This window comes from Daphnia pulex, chromosome 2 (assembly GCF_021134715.1).
Source record: "Daphnia pulex isolate KAP4 chromosome 2, ASM2113471v1".
Classification (NCBI taxonomy): domain Eukaryota; kingdom Metazoa; phylum Arthropoda; class Branchiopoda; order Diplostraca; family Daphniidae; genus Daphnia; species Daphnia pulex.
Window position 1 is genome coordinate 10,398,838 of NC_060018.1, and position 13,377 is coordinate 10,412,214.

Below are 13,377 nucleotides of genomic sequence, written 5' to 3' on the forward strand. Positions count from 1 at the left end.
ATTTGCGGTGAAGACCCCATTTTTTCCATGCTCAATTCACTCCAGTGTGGGATATTTCCTAGCATATGTCTCAACTGTAGTCCAAGTATTGTGTGTACTGTAACCTCCTTGTGGGTCAAGGTTCGCACGGAGCATGGATTGGTAGCTAGCAATCCTTGGTCCCGGATCGCAGTTTTCTAGGAATTTCTCCAGTGCTGAGAAGATGATCGAGATATTGCCAGCACAACGACGTTGGCCAGTATCTCTATCACCACAGCTGCAATGTGTAGCAAAGTTGTCAACTATTTAGAATAAATAATGTGGTATATTTCATATTACAAAATTTGGAAAAAAAAAATTACCTGCCACACGAACTGTTGATTGATAACTTATAGAATGGATGTTCAACCTAATAGTTGCTCATATTGATACATATCTTCATTGTCTTCCTCTCTTTTATCCGCTAGTTGCCTGTTTCGGTCCAGTTTACTTCCAAATAAAGACGAATAAAGGCCTTATGATTTTTTGTTTCTTCTTTCTTTCTGACCAACGGGCATTTCTTACTTTTCTGAAATGTATTGCCGCCTTTGATTCTCGGAAAAAAATCCCCACTTCTCCTTTCCGTTCCAATAACTCGTCCTGAAATTAAAGAACGCCATTCTGGTAGCTACGACAAGACCTGTGACGCCATATTACCATCGAAAAATGAATCCATTTCTATTTCTTATACCTTCCTTGTAACTTTTATATTCTTGTGACCCGAATCGTTCAAAAATCTAATGTTGATTGTCAACACACATAGATAATTTTCTTTTTTTACAATTTCTTTGTAGAGATTCGCCCTTGAAATCTTAATTTCATTGTGAAATTGGGGATCACAGTTTGAAAGTTCATTTTGACTGATAAACATTACTCTTTTCTTGTGCTTTTCCAATGTTCTATCCCCATCTGATTTTTCGCTTACAGAATCCGAAGCCCACAGTTCATCAAGATAATTATCGGTGGACGACTCAGAATCCAATGACAAACGCGAAGAAACAATTGGAAAACCCGTTCGTTAATTGACAGGACTAGGACGACATAGGTCTTTCGGAGCCGTAGATTTACATGGTTCAGATACTGAATTACAGCTGGTGTCATCTACGTTCGACTTGCTGCTAACTGAGGTATTGGTCATACGTCTGGTAATATGACATCAGGATTAGATTTGAACGCTTTAAGTAGCAACCCATTAAGCACTAGCATGTAAAAATACGTTTGGCTTATAGCTTGTTGCCTACGAAACAGGCGCATGCGCGTGTAGCTGCCTATTTGAAGATTGTAGCTTTTAATAAGAGAATGGAAAAGAAATTCAGGAAAAAATTATAGTTCATTTGTTTTTAATTGTTGGATGCAATCTTTTGTATTTTTGAATGTTTTTGAAATAATTCAAAAATTCTGAACAGAAAATTGAGGAGATATGTAAAATGGGAGAAAAGCGGAAGGTAGTTCAGGAGTTTTCGGTTTTTTTATTTTCATTTTTGCTTTTTTGAATGAATTACTGTTGTAGAATAGGTGTTAGTGTGTAGTCACTTTCTAGAAATTTCCTGTAAGGCTGGATCCTCAGTTTTTCTGTTTGTTTTCCAAAGTCGTTTTCTTAGATAAATGGTACTGCCACCACGTGTAGCGTTACTGAATCGTGTTGGTTCCAAAGATTTGTTATCAGCACTAGTATTTTTTTTAATGAGAAAGCAATTGATAGCCAATTGCAGGTTGAAGATGACTGGAAAGCAACCTAACCCAGAAATTTTGCGGAAGTTGTGTGGATGTGGAAAACATGAAAGTCACAATGGATTTTTAAAGATATCAACATTATGCATTGTAGTTATTGCTGCAAACTGATGTTCAAAGGCATGATTGAATATGCTGAATTTGCATTGATGACACAGATATGTTTTTTGATTGAATGTTATGATACATAATGCTTACTTGTGTACATATATCAGAATCTCAGAACCTAAGACGTTTTTTTTCTTGATTTCCTGAGTGCCTACTCAAGTCAAAGTCAAAGCCCTACTAACACAGCGATGTTCCATGGATATGACTGAAGCGTACTCCCAAGGATAAGGGAGATACAAACAGCATATCCATGGAATGCTTCATGTTTATCCTTATTTCCCCTTCCCCGCACGTACCATTTGTATGTCCCTTGAATATACCGGTTTGTGTATACACAGTATCCTTAAATAACATCCATCTTTGGATATGATTTCTGTCAGAAATTAAAAGATAAAAGTCTTCCCCGAGACTTGAACTACTGACCTTCAATTCCGTAGCTCACCTCTCTAACCATTTGACCAACTGTTCGTACAATTCAGGAACAAACGTTTGGGAGTAATGGAAATTGAGATATTTTTTAGCTTTTTCGTCCACTGTGTACCTAATATGGTTATACTGTGATGCACATTCTGTGTATGTACCAAATGGTATCACAACAAAATCATACCCCCGAGTATATTACTTTGATGTACAATCAGTATGTTAATGAATATACGCTGGTGGATCTACGATGAATATTCTTTATTTGATCCCATCCTAGATCCGAATAAATTTATACCTACGCTATACTACCGCCCCACAATTGCGACCTGGATCTATCCATCCCATATTTATCTACATCTTACATAAAGAGGATGGGCCGTGTTAGTAGGGAGTTGTAGCAGTTCAAGTAAAACATTGCCTTAAACGCAACCCACTTCTTCAGATATCAGTATGTAAACATATGGCACATTCACTTGTCTTGTTGGGATGTGCTAATGTTGAACTCTAGTCTGAAGTTTTCAGATATCGAAAATGTGTGCAGCTAATAATTCTATTTATCGACTACGGAAACAGCACCAGTGTTCCACGCAACACAATTCTATCACCATTAAAGTCTCTTCCTTTTTTTCCATCCGCCAAAAGTAATGCATTGCAAGATGGAAAACGGTCTCGGGTAACATATTTTCCTTCTTTATAATCGTAAATTTAAGTCAACATTTGTGTAAAAATCTTTGTTTATTCTGTATATTTGTTAAGGTTGCCCAAGCTATGATCGTGATGCCAACAGGCCAGTTCAGCCCATATTTGGAACCTTGTCTGATTCTAGAGAACACATACCATACCAAGTCTGGTTGTGATCCGAGTAATATGATCATCAATGAAGTGACATTTCATTTTTACATTCGATACTATATTAGAGGAGTAATAAAAAACGACAAATTACCACGGCGATGGGCAACCTTGTGGTCGTTTCATTCAACTTATGTACCTTGTCGCTTAAATATAATGAAGTATTTATTCAAGTCGTTGGCTGAAATTGTGATTGAATTACAATACACATACAGATGGATACTTATAGTTTTTGGTAATGTAAGCGCTTGTATTTGCTATTCATGTTTAGTCTTGAATCGCCGAAACTCTATATTTAGTGCGGTATTTTGAAATGCACAATATAAGCAACCACTAGCGATAACCACAAAAATGAAAAGATAGGCGTTTAGGTGAAAAGATATATGTTATTATTCAATTAAAAATTAATCGGTTTTCATAAGTGGTTTCTTATTTATAAGTGGTGGTACTTTAATGAATTGTGATTCCCCAAGTTTTTAAATAAGTACTAAAATAGTAGAATTCTACAGTGGTTGGAAGCAATCCTGTTGACTAATTCTAAAAAAAAAAAAATAGAAAAAATATATATAAAACATTGAATATAAGCAACCACTAGCGATATTCAACAAAACCATTAGCTAATTTATGGTAAAAACACTACGTAATCATATATCGGTAATAGTAATTCGATTTAAATCAGTAGTTACTAATATCCGCATGCCGTTTAGATTTTCTTAGATTTAGAAATTAATTTTTCCAAATTTTGTAAAATAACATTAAGTTTTTGGAATTGGAAAAAGTGATTGTTATAAAATCCCTTTCACTTGCTGGCCTTGAAAGAACGTGAATCCCGTTTCCCTGAGTTTTTCTTTGTCTTTTCCCGATATAAAAGCCCGACGCCTGCAGAATGTTACATAGATTGTTCTCTTTTGAGTATGCTAGCTCGACAGTGAGGTCTGAGAACGTTATTGGCGGGAGTGAGTTGTTGTCGACGGTTATTTGCGCAGCGTAAATCAAAGCTAACAACGACATTTCGACCGGACAAATCCACTTTTTCCTCTTTCGTCTTTTGACTGTTGGCTCGACTGCTGTTCACGTTACTTATAAGAATTCAAACCACAACCATATTATTAGAAATTTTAGTTCTATACCTGATACTGAGTTCATCCATTTGACGTTTTTTAAATATTTCGTCTTCGGCATATCCAAATTGTGATAGAATAATCTGCAATCTATCCAAGTTGACGAACCCACTGTCTGTCAACCATCCCTGCAATTAAAATCAATGAGGATAAAACCAAATAAAATAATAATATTGCATTATTAAAAATAACCTTAGTCTTGTAGACACATTCTTTGTAGAGATTTACGAGTCTGTCAATAGCACCTTCTCGAATTTCTAATGATGCAAGATGAGGTAGGTAGTCGTTGCGGATGAATAAACACATGAAGATCCAATCATCTATGGCACGTTCAAAGTCATACACAATCGACATACTTGGCATCCGCAGTTCCCTTTCAAGACACTCTCTAAGCACGTTGAGGCGAATGAATATGTAGTTCTGCTTGGCTGCTACATTGTGACCGATTTCGTCGTTCTCTCCACACTTTGGGTGCTCCACTCCTTGACAGTCATTCTGCTCGTGACCTTGATGAATCATCAAATAGAAAATAGTGTTATTCACCTGATGTCTGACAGGAAAAAAACAAACAAGCTTACCTATCTGGTTACAAATTTCACATGGTATAAGTTTGTTTGGTCTGAATTCTTGACGCATACCAGTGAAATTCAGCTCATGGGTAGCTAACCCAAGCATGATCAAATCTGCGTCAGCACCGCACAAGATATGGATGGTGTTGGGATCGTGGCTGGGTTGTGCTCGTTGCCGGCGAATGTAGTCCATGATTTTTTGTTTCCCTTCTCCAGGAACGTTGGCAGATAAAAGATGATGATTTAAAGATGATGACTTGAGCATCTTTTGTTTAAATTTTTTTTTGCTCAATTTGGAGTCGGTTAGTATTAAAATGGAGACGACAGACAAAGAAGATCGCAAATCCATGATGATCTCCTGGGCCTTGCAGGTTAATTGTTGTTTTTAAAAACAAAACCTAATAAAGTTTCTGAGTTTCTATTATTTTCAAAACGAAGATTTAGCAACGTGGATTATGTCTTCACTACGACAAGTCATTGTTTGATAAGGTCGTGGAATCTCTGTGAATTACCTTTCATGAAATGAATACCCTCAATATGTATTGATAAAAAAATGAATAATTTTTTAATTATCACTTTCACGAATATTTCCGATTGTCCGAGTGTAAATTATTTCCTTAATGTTCACATACTTGTGGATCCCAACTACCCGAATTTTAGGAAATTGTAGACAATTGGCATGTGGCAATTCGTGTATTAAGAAGGTTTCACTCTAACTGTTAGGTTTTGAATCATTGTTCAAAATACTAGACTCGTACATCTTCAACTGTTTTACAAATCCCGCATTAGGTTGAGCTCTTGGTCTGGCAGCTTTGACTTGACTTATAGCCTCAAAAAGACTCTTTTGTCGACGACACATTAGGAAGGCAACCACGATTGAAACGGAACGAGAAATACCAGCATTACAATGGACAAGCACACGGCCGTTTTTAAGCGCTTCATCTATAAACTCAAAACACTTTGCAAAATGACAACTTAGCGGTTCTTCGGGCAAGTCCAAAATGTGAACATCGAGATAGTGAAGGTCAATCAATTTCTGAGATGGAACTTTGGCAACGTTCAGTACGTGGGTGATCCCATACTGTTTAATCAATCCTGCATCATTGGCAACATCTTGAGAAGCGACAAAAAGGCCTTCCTTCACTTGCCTAACCTGTAGATCTGGTGTGTTATCGATGACAAAACCGTAAGATTGTTCACTCTCCACTGCAACTCCGTCGCCTTCATGAAATACTCGTCCACTCGGTAAAGTCACTCGCGTAGTCACTCGGCGCAAATTTTCTCCCTTAGTTTTCAATAATATGTTGAGGCTGCTCATCTTGAGGAATCTTATAGCCAACGTCTAGAAGATACAATCCGTACGGCGGAGCTGTCATAGCTTTCGGATTCCACTGTCCTGGATGATCAAATAACTGACGGGCTTCGTCAAGGTTCATATGACCATTAGCTACAGCCACTACCAGAGCCACCATACGACGCACTTGTCTGTACATGAACGACCGAGATTTGATGTGGAAATCATAAAAATCAATACCCGAATACAAATTATCGTATAAAGGATCAAACAAAGGTCTTCCAGGTTTGATATGGAAAGCATCTATTGTTCGAACAGTAGGGTACCCCGGTGGTCTCCCGCTGATGCCGTGACAGAATGACGCGAAATCTTTAGTTCCTTCAAATAGTTTGCAGACTTCAATACTTTTGTCCAAACAAAAAGGTTTCTCTATGAAGTAGCACTTTCTCCATTCAATGACAGGATGACACTTAACATTCAGTGGGGTTATACCAATCCTGTAAAGGTAGTGTCTTGAATAACTTGAATATCTTGCATGAAAAGTTGATGGCACAGCTTCCACATTATTCACTGTAAGATTGATGTCAGATTTTTGACAGAACACATGCAAAGTTTTCTGGAGCTGAACTGGTGGGATGCAACTACCATTCTTCAGAAGCTCCAAGTCAACATGAGCTAAATTACAAAATGAATGCACTCCTTGATCTGTACTGTTCAATACGGGAAATTAATTTTCATATTACTATAAACAAAGATTACAGGATATTTTTACCGGCTTGAGAACTGGACACCAGGTTCAAAGGAGGTAGCTGACTTTTTGTGGTGAAGGAATCTTAAAATTCCTTTTTCCAAAATTGTCTGAATTGAAGCTCGGTATGGAATTTCATCGTTGTATATTTCTCCAGGCTGTCTTTGTAACCCCCTGAGAAAAGTAAGATTCGTTATTTTTTTACATATGGTCACATATCCTTTTATGTACCGAAAGCGCGTTCCCGAATACGAGAATTTAATGAGATAACGCTGCATTAGAAATTTCGCTTTGTTAACTTTGCAAAAATAAAAAATAGACGGAATCACATTACATTGTGATTTGTGATTATTTCTTTAGCCTCAACGGTGACATCATCGACGGAAAGAGACAGGGCTGGAAACTGCTCGAGGTCCTGTTTCCAATTGAGTTCTACGAGCTCACACCCCGGCTCCACCCTGGGCTTTGAAAAAAGAAAAGCCTAAATCCAAGTGGGATATCACCAAAGCGGAAAAGTTTGTGAGAGAGGCCTTGGCACTCTTGACTACCGAACAGAGAGCTAAGTTCGACTAGGACGAAGCGCTCATTCGGAGGGACAAAGAGACGCAGAACGCTCTACGACAGGAGGTTCGCGCAGCCAAAAAGAGGAAGCGGGACGCGGTGGAAGAGGCTAAGATACGCCTGGTAGAGAAGGAATCGAAAGACAAGCGAGAGGCGAACGAGCGTTCTAAACGTCGTAGGGTTAACCCTACAGCTGGTCAGGGTAACTCGGTAGCCCCAGTAACGGTTCCGTTTGTTACGCCAATCGGAGACCCGGTCCTACCAGGAGACTCCTTCCACAACCTGTGGACGGCCATCACCACAGGAACATTCCCTATCCCGGGTACGGCAAGCGACCCGGTAACCTCTGACATTCTGGCAGTGCTGGCTAAGCACCAGAATCAGGCATAGACTCCGCAGCCATCGGCCTCGAAAAGCCAGGCAAAGGTAGCAAAAACACCTAGAAGGCAACCGGCAGCTGGAAGGAGAAAGGCGGAAGCTTCGAAAGAAGTTCAGGCCCAGATCCTTAACCCTCCGGTTCTTCTAAGTGCAATTAGCCCCAAACCAACGAAAGGCAAGGCGATAGCTTGGCCGAAGCCCGTGGTGAAAGACGCGCCCGCCGCCAAGAGTACGCCCGCCAAAGAGTTGAAGCTAATCCTCAAAAGGTTCGACGACGAGAATCTCGGCGTTACGCTGGTGATACTCCCTAAGGCCCGGCGAAAGTCAGCTATCAACCCTCCCTCAAAGGAGTTGGTAGAAGCGGCAGGAAAACAGGCGGCGAGACGCAATAGTCTCAGATCTGCCAAAGATCCTGAGCCAGGCAAAGGGAACACACCGGGAACTGAGCCTGTTAACTTGAAAGGCAAATCGAAGGGGCTGTTCGATACGGACAGCGCTGAAGAGGAGCTATTCAAGGAGACGCCGATCCACACTAAGGCCCCGAATCAGGCCCCAACTCCAGCGGAGGAGCAAACCGCAGTTGCAACGACCTGTTCGGTTGCAAATTAACAAAATTAATTTTCACCTGTAGATTGTCACCGCTGTTGGTGCTTTGCTCACCCGAGTCGGCATCGCCCACACTGGCTACACCACGCCTGCTGTCGTCGTCGGCCATGTTTTGCGGTTGGATTGTTAGTTTTTATTGAAAGCTCCACCCAAATACTAAGAATTGAGCACTAAATACAGTGAAAATTTTACTACAGACATAACTAATATAAATTTAAAGTATTACGCCTTACCGTAAAATATGAGAGAGTAAAGATTGCAAAAGAAATTCGCCAGAGAGTAGGCTAGAACATGTGATTGTAAAACACATTGCCAGATCGACGTTACATACAACCACTTGCTTGAAACAAAAAATTCAATGTGTGAGTACTTATTAACTAATTGTAAAAAAGGTTTAATTTTCAAATCTATAATTTAAGAAATTTTTGAAGAACAGAAAAAACAACTATACAACATTTTTTGGTTGTATTTGGTTTTGGTTGTGTTGAGGATTTGACAACGCTTCCATGTTTGGAAAAGAGAAATCGGCCATTTTTTCTTGATGACAGCAAACAGTTATTCAGCACACAAAACTAGTGACGCGAGTCAAGAACAGCCCACCGAGAAAGAAATCATAAATTTCGAACAAGTAAGTTTTTTTAAAATTATTCCTTTTTGCCTTGTTTTTGTGTGTGTCTTTATTCTGTTTTTTCCAAGTTAAGTAAGCGTTTTAATGTTTACTTCTTTTGACGTTTGCAGATATTGAAAATGATGGCATCTAACATTTTGATCAACGTGACCTATACTGACGTCTCAGTTCGTGGTCATCTAGAGTCATGTCTGTATTTCTGGGGATCTACAAAAGATCGCAATTCGAATTTGGAAATGGATTTGCGTCTGGAAGAACTCAAGTCACAATTAGAAAAACAAGACCCACCAATGAATCCTCTGATATGATATGATAACCTTTCGGACCAAAAGTTCCGAACAGACCGAGCTGCCCGGTCCGATCTCTCGAAGATCCCGCCGGTTAGTGGACTCATCTTCCGAATCAGAGCCTGAACTCATAGTCACGGTGGAGGAGGAAGAAGAAGAAGCCCTAAAGAACGCTGCCCTGAGTTCGATCAAACAGGACAAAGCGGTCGATACGCTCGAAGAGGCGGCGAAGAAGCTCGACTTAGCTTCAGAGCCCATGACCCATTGAGTCGTGTTACTGTAACAACTCCTGTGTTTGCCGATAATAATACACTTGTATAAAATTTGAACTGTGTCTGTCTTTTCATTATACGATTAAATGATGCACTCTGACAAAAAACGATCAAAACGGAAGGGGAGTAAGGATGATACCCCTAACCGGCTAGCGCTTCCGAAAGCCAGCAAAAATCTGTTAGGCACGGGGCGGTTAGAAGCAGAGTGTGAAGAGGCCTTAGAACGACTAATAGCGGAAAGCGAGCACGATACTGGAGGAAATCCAGACGAGCACCAAGAAAGAATCCCGACGGTACGCTCAACCTACCAAGGAGTAGGCCGTCGAGCAGGGCCTCAGACCGAAACCCGAGTGGCTCTCCACCGGTCATAAACTTAGAGGGGAACACGATCGAACCCCAGTCACCTAAAATTGGATTCACGGTAGACGAAATACAAAGACAGGCAGGTGCCCAGCCTTCACCTGAAATACCGGCTCCGAATTTAGAAGGGTTTGGGGTTACCCCTGAACGGAAAACTCTATCCGAATGGATCAGAGAAGAATTCACGAGAATTCGCTGCAGCCCGGACCTGATGAAGACAGCCCAGACCGACCGGAAGATATACTGATCCGGCTATCCCGCCAGATATAAACCACCGCTTCCCCCCCCCCTGTCTCGGTCTCTGCTACCCGCTCTCCCTCTCGACATTGACTCTCTTGTACTCCCGTACTTGACCAGCAATACATCTAGTTCGTAACCCCAAGTTGCCTCATCTTTATTCCCCTGTAAAGCAGAGCTTTAAATGGTAATTAAATCATTCAAGATTACGGCTGGAAATGCTGGTAGGAAGCAGTAAAATTGAGAAACACCTATTGGTTTCTTAAATCTCCCTTGCCCCAGTCGAATATGAAGAAACTTTCTCTGTGGAACAATGATGAATTTCAAACCGTGGAAAGAAAGAACCTGCGACCTACATCGGCGGAGCCAAGGTCAGTTCTAGTTCTAGAAAAAAGAGAGGAAAGTTAGAAAAGGGGTTGAGCGAGGGTAGCAAATGAGGGGGCAGCATTGCAACATATGAAGAAATTGAGCGCGAAATGGATATTTCTAACGAGGGTGAAGGGTGTTCCTCCGCTGTCTGGCATCGCAGCGAAAGTAGTTCGAAGGCATCGTCTGCTCTAGTTTCTCGCGTATAGACCACTTTCGACTTGCTTCGTATCCGCCATAGCCAAAAGTCGTGCGGCTAGTCGACTAGTGCGCACCGTGGAGGGGGATAGCCGAAACATGCTGCAGACTTGGCTAGATTGAGCCTATGTCCTAGGCAGTTGTTTGCTTGTTTAGCTATCATACCAAAAAATTACCGGCGCAGCTTCGCAATAAGCAGCGCAACTATGTTGGTTTTTTCTGCTGATTTAACTAGATTCTCGTTGATTCTCACCGCCATTGTTTCGTCCAAGTTAAAATCTATCTTTGCTCCTTAGACAAGAGGCCTAAAAGAAGGCGAAAGGACTATTGTTCTTTAAGGACTGAGTGGGAGACAGAAATGGAATGGGATCTCATGTGAACTTAATTTGGCCGACCTTGCCCAAATTGGCCGGCACTCGCGTTTCCCGAGGATAATGATGGACACTTATAAGCTGGTGAAACGTTTGGACAATTTCTTGACGAATGCCCTTTCATGTTACAGGCATTAACGTAGAGGTGAACGAGTTGGATTGTCGCTTGGATAGAACTGAAATGAACCTTCTGGCTAGCAATATGGCTTTGAGAATTGCCCCCATGGTATTCATTTTGTAACATGGTCTATCTCAATATGTACAGTATCCTGCACGGAAACTGGGACAGCCGCTAGGGATTCTACGCAGGATACTCGTAAGAACCACCTAGCGGCTGTCCCAGTTTCCGTGCAGGACACTGTACTACTTAGTCCACAATCGCGGCTGCACTTTTTTATTCAGGCTGGTCTTGTTATGCCATCAAACGGCCAGAGGAATGAAACATAGCCCTACCTACCCCCCCCCCCCCTACCTGAAAATAAATCTGTATCGAATCATTAGTTTAGTGGTTAGCGAGCCGCCTAATCACTTGAAATGGTTGAAGAGACCTCGAATCAGACTAAGCTTCTATTTTATTTTGCCGATTCTAGCGGCTGCTGGCTTTTGAGCGGGGCATGCACTTCATAGGCAACGTTGCCAAGTGAGATTGTATTTTTTCCCGCGTTGATTTATATCAGTCTGGCAACACTGTATGGTAAGAGCCAATCAGAATGCTGGAAAAAGTGCTGCCGTGATTATGTACTACTTAGTACATATTGCCTCGAGACCAAACTGTCATTTTGGCCATTGGAGCCTCCAGTACTAGCTGGAGCTGAGCTGGTACTAGCTTGTCTGCGCTGAACCGGAACCAACTAATATGACAAACAGTTATTGGAAATGTTGTAGTTTTTCGGAAAAAACACCTTCTGGCCGTTAGAGTTTGTTTTTCCTAAAAAAAAGACATTACATACAACTTGTCATTAAAAAATATCTCATAATTAGTCATGTATGGTTTTTGTACATACAATTTCTCGACGGACGGACGGTTTGGGCAGTCGCGGATAGTGGCCTAGAACTTTGCACTTATTGCAAGGTGTCCTCTTCATTTTTTGATTTTTCGTCCTTTTGTTCCTCTTTTCTTCTTGCCAACTGCTGCAATTCTTCCGGCCAAATATGCAATATTTTCATCATTATCTGAATTTTCCACCCCAACTACATTTTCCGACCTATCTCCCCCCAACCAATGCAACCCCATGGTCATGACCCTGTCCAGTAACATTATCCTGAATTATCGAAATTAATCCCTCCTCAGAATCAGTGCAGCATGTGACAATTTTGCCCGGAAGATCACTTATTTTACGCCGCAATTTTTCAATTCTGCTGGAATTGAAATGGAATTGGTTTTTCAAATAGTTCAAATTTTTAGAAAAAAAAAATTTTGGCGAGCTGCTGGAATTATTCCAGCGGCAAAGAGTTTCTTGGCAAATTCAAAGAAAGCCAAGTTCCGTGCATCACGTTTTTTTGTTTCAGTTTTGTCTACGCGAACCCTATCTATTCCATAGCGGGAATACTGAAGGCAGCAATTATATCTGCCCGTGGTTCCTGTTTGAGAGAAAACAAAATTTCCAGTGCCTAGATGCTGTTCCACTAGACAACGTGCGTTATGTAGAGTGTACTGCCCCCATCTCCCAGTATTTAAGCCCTCGACATATGTCTGGAAATTTGGGCCTCTACGTCCGTTTAGGGTCACTACTCCTAAATCAATCAGGTGATTCATGAAAATTGTCACAGCTTCTCTTTTGTTGTCATCAACGTAATTATCTACTGATAAATATCGGGCCACAAAGGGATCACCGGGAACGGTAACTGTAGTTAGATATCCATGTTCCGTTTCCACACTCAGTACTATGGCCGATGTCCCAACTTGTTGCGTCAGGAAGTTAAACAGGTCATATTGGAACATCATATGACATGCTAACCTAGGTCCACGTTGACCAACAGGCGGAGCAGCAGCGGCGGATGGAAGAGTCTGACCCCGTCCGGTATACTCGCCTCGAGTCTTTTCAAAGTTGTCATTCGGAATGTTTATAAAAGTTATCGAGATACCACCGTTAGTCAATGACACTTTTTTCAACTTGTTGGCTGCATCCATAGTTGATACCTGCAAATATTAAAAAGAGTTTAACATTAGAACTATACTACAACAGGCGGAGCAGCAGCGGCGGATGGAAGAGGCTGATCCCGTCCCAACAAGCGGAGCAGCAGCGGCGGAT

The 13,377-nt window shown here is 41.1% G+C and overlaps 2 protein-coding genes across 2 annotated transcripts; both read right to left on the reverse strand.

Moving 5' to 3' along the window:
- Positions 1–4,018: 4,018 nt before the first annotated feature.
- On the reverse strand, positions 4,019–5,012 carry LOC124207723 (5'-3' exoribonuclease 2-like). The gene is made up of 4 exons (XM_046605323.1): positions 4,829–5,012; positions 4,443–4,756; positions 4,260–4,378; positions 4,019–4,208 (listed from the first exon to the last, which is right to left on the reverse strand). Exons 1-4 carry the CDS (start codon positions 5,010–5,012, stop codon positions 4,019–4,021), a joined length of 807 nt encoding a protein of 268 aa, XP_046461279.1.
- A 1,093-nt stretch (positions 5,013–6,105) lies between these two features.
- LOC124207730 (tRNA pseudouridine synthase-like 1) lies at positions 6,106–7,217 on the reverse strand. Its single transcript, XM_046605335.1, has 3 exons — positions 7,093–7,217; positions 6,886–7,035; positions 6,106–6,823 (listed from the first exon to the last, which is right to left on the reverse strand). The coding sequence occupies exons 1-3, from the start codon at positions 7,137–7,139 to the stop codon at positions 6,106–6,108; spliced, it is 915 nt and encodes a 304-aa protein (XP_046461291.1). The 5' UTR covers positions 7,140–7,217.
- Positions 7,218–13,377: the final 6,160 nt, after the last annotated feature.

Coding starts and splice junctions, on each gene's coding strand:
- LOC124207730 (XM_046605335.1), bottom strand. CDS start 7,139: ATGCAGCGTTATCTCATTAAATTCTCGTATTCGGGAACGCGCTTTCG. Junction 7,036..7,092: donor TATTCGGGAACGCGCTTTCG/GTACATAAAAGG, acceptor TACTTTTCTCAG/GGGGTTACAAAGACAGCCTG. Junction 6,824..6,885: donor GGTGTCCAGTTCTCAAGCCG/GTAAAAATATCC, acceptor CGTATTGAACAG/TACAGATCAAGGAGTGCATT.
- LOC124207723 (XM_046605323.1), bottom strand. CDS start 5,012: ATGGACTACATTCGCCGGCAACGAGCACAACCCAGCCACGATCCCAAC. Junction 4,757..4,828: donor TGAAATTTGTAACCAGATAG/GTAAGCTTGTTT, acceptor TGATTCATCAAG/GTCACGAGCAGAATGACTGT. Junction 4,209..4,259: donor ATGGATGAACTCAGTATCAG/GTATAGAACTAA, acceptor AATTCTTATAAG/TAACGTGAACAGCAGTCGAG.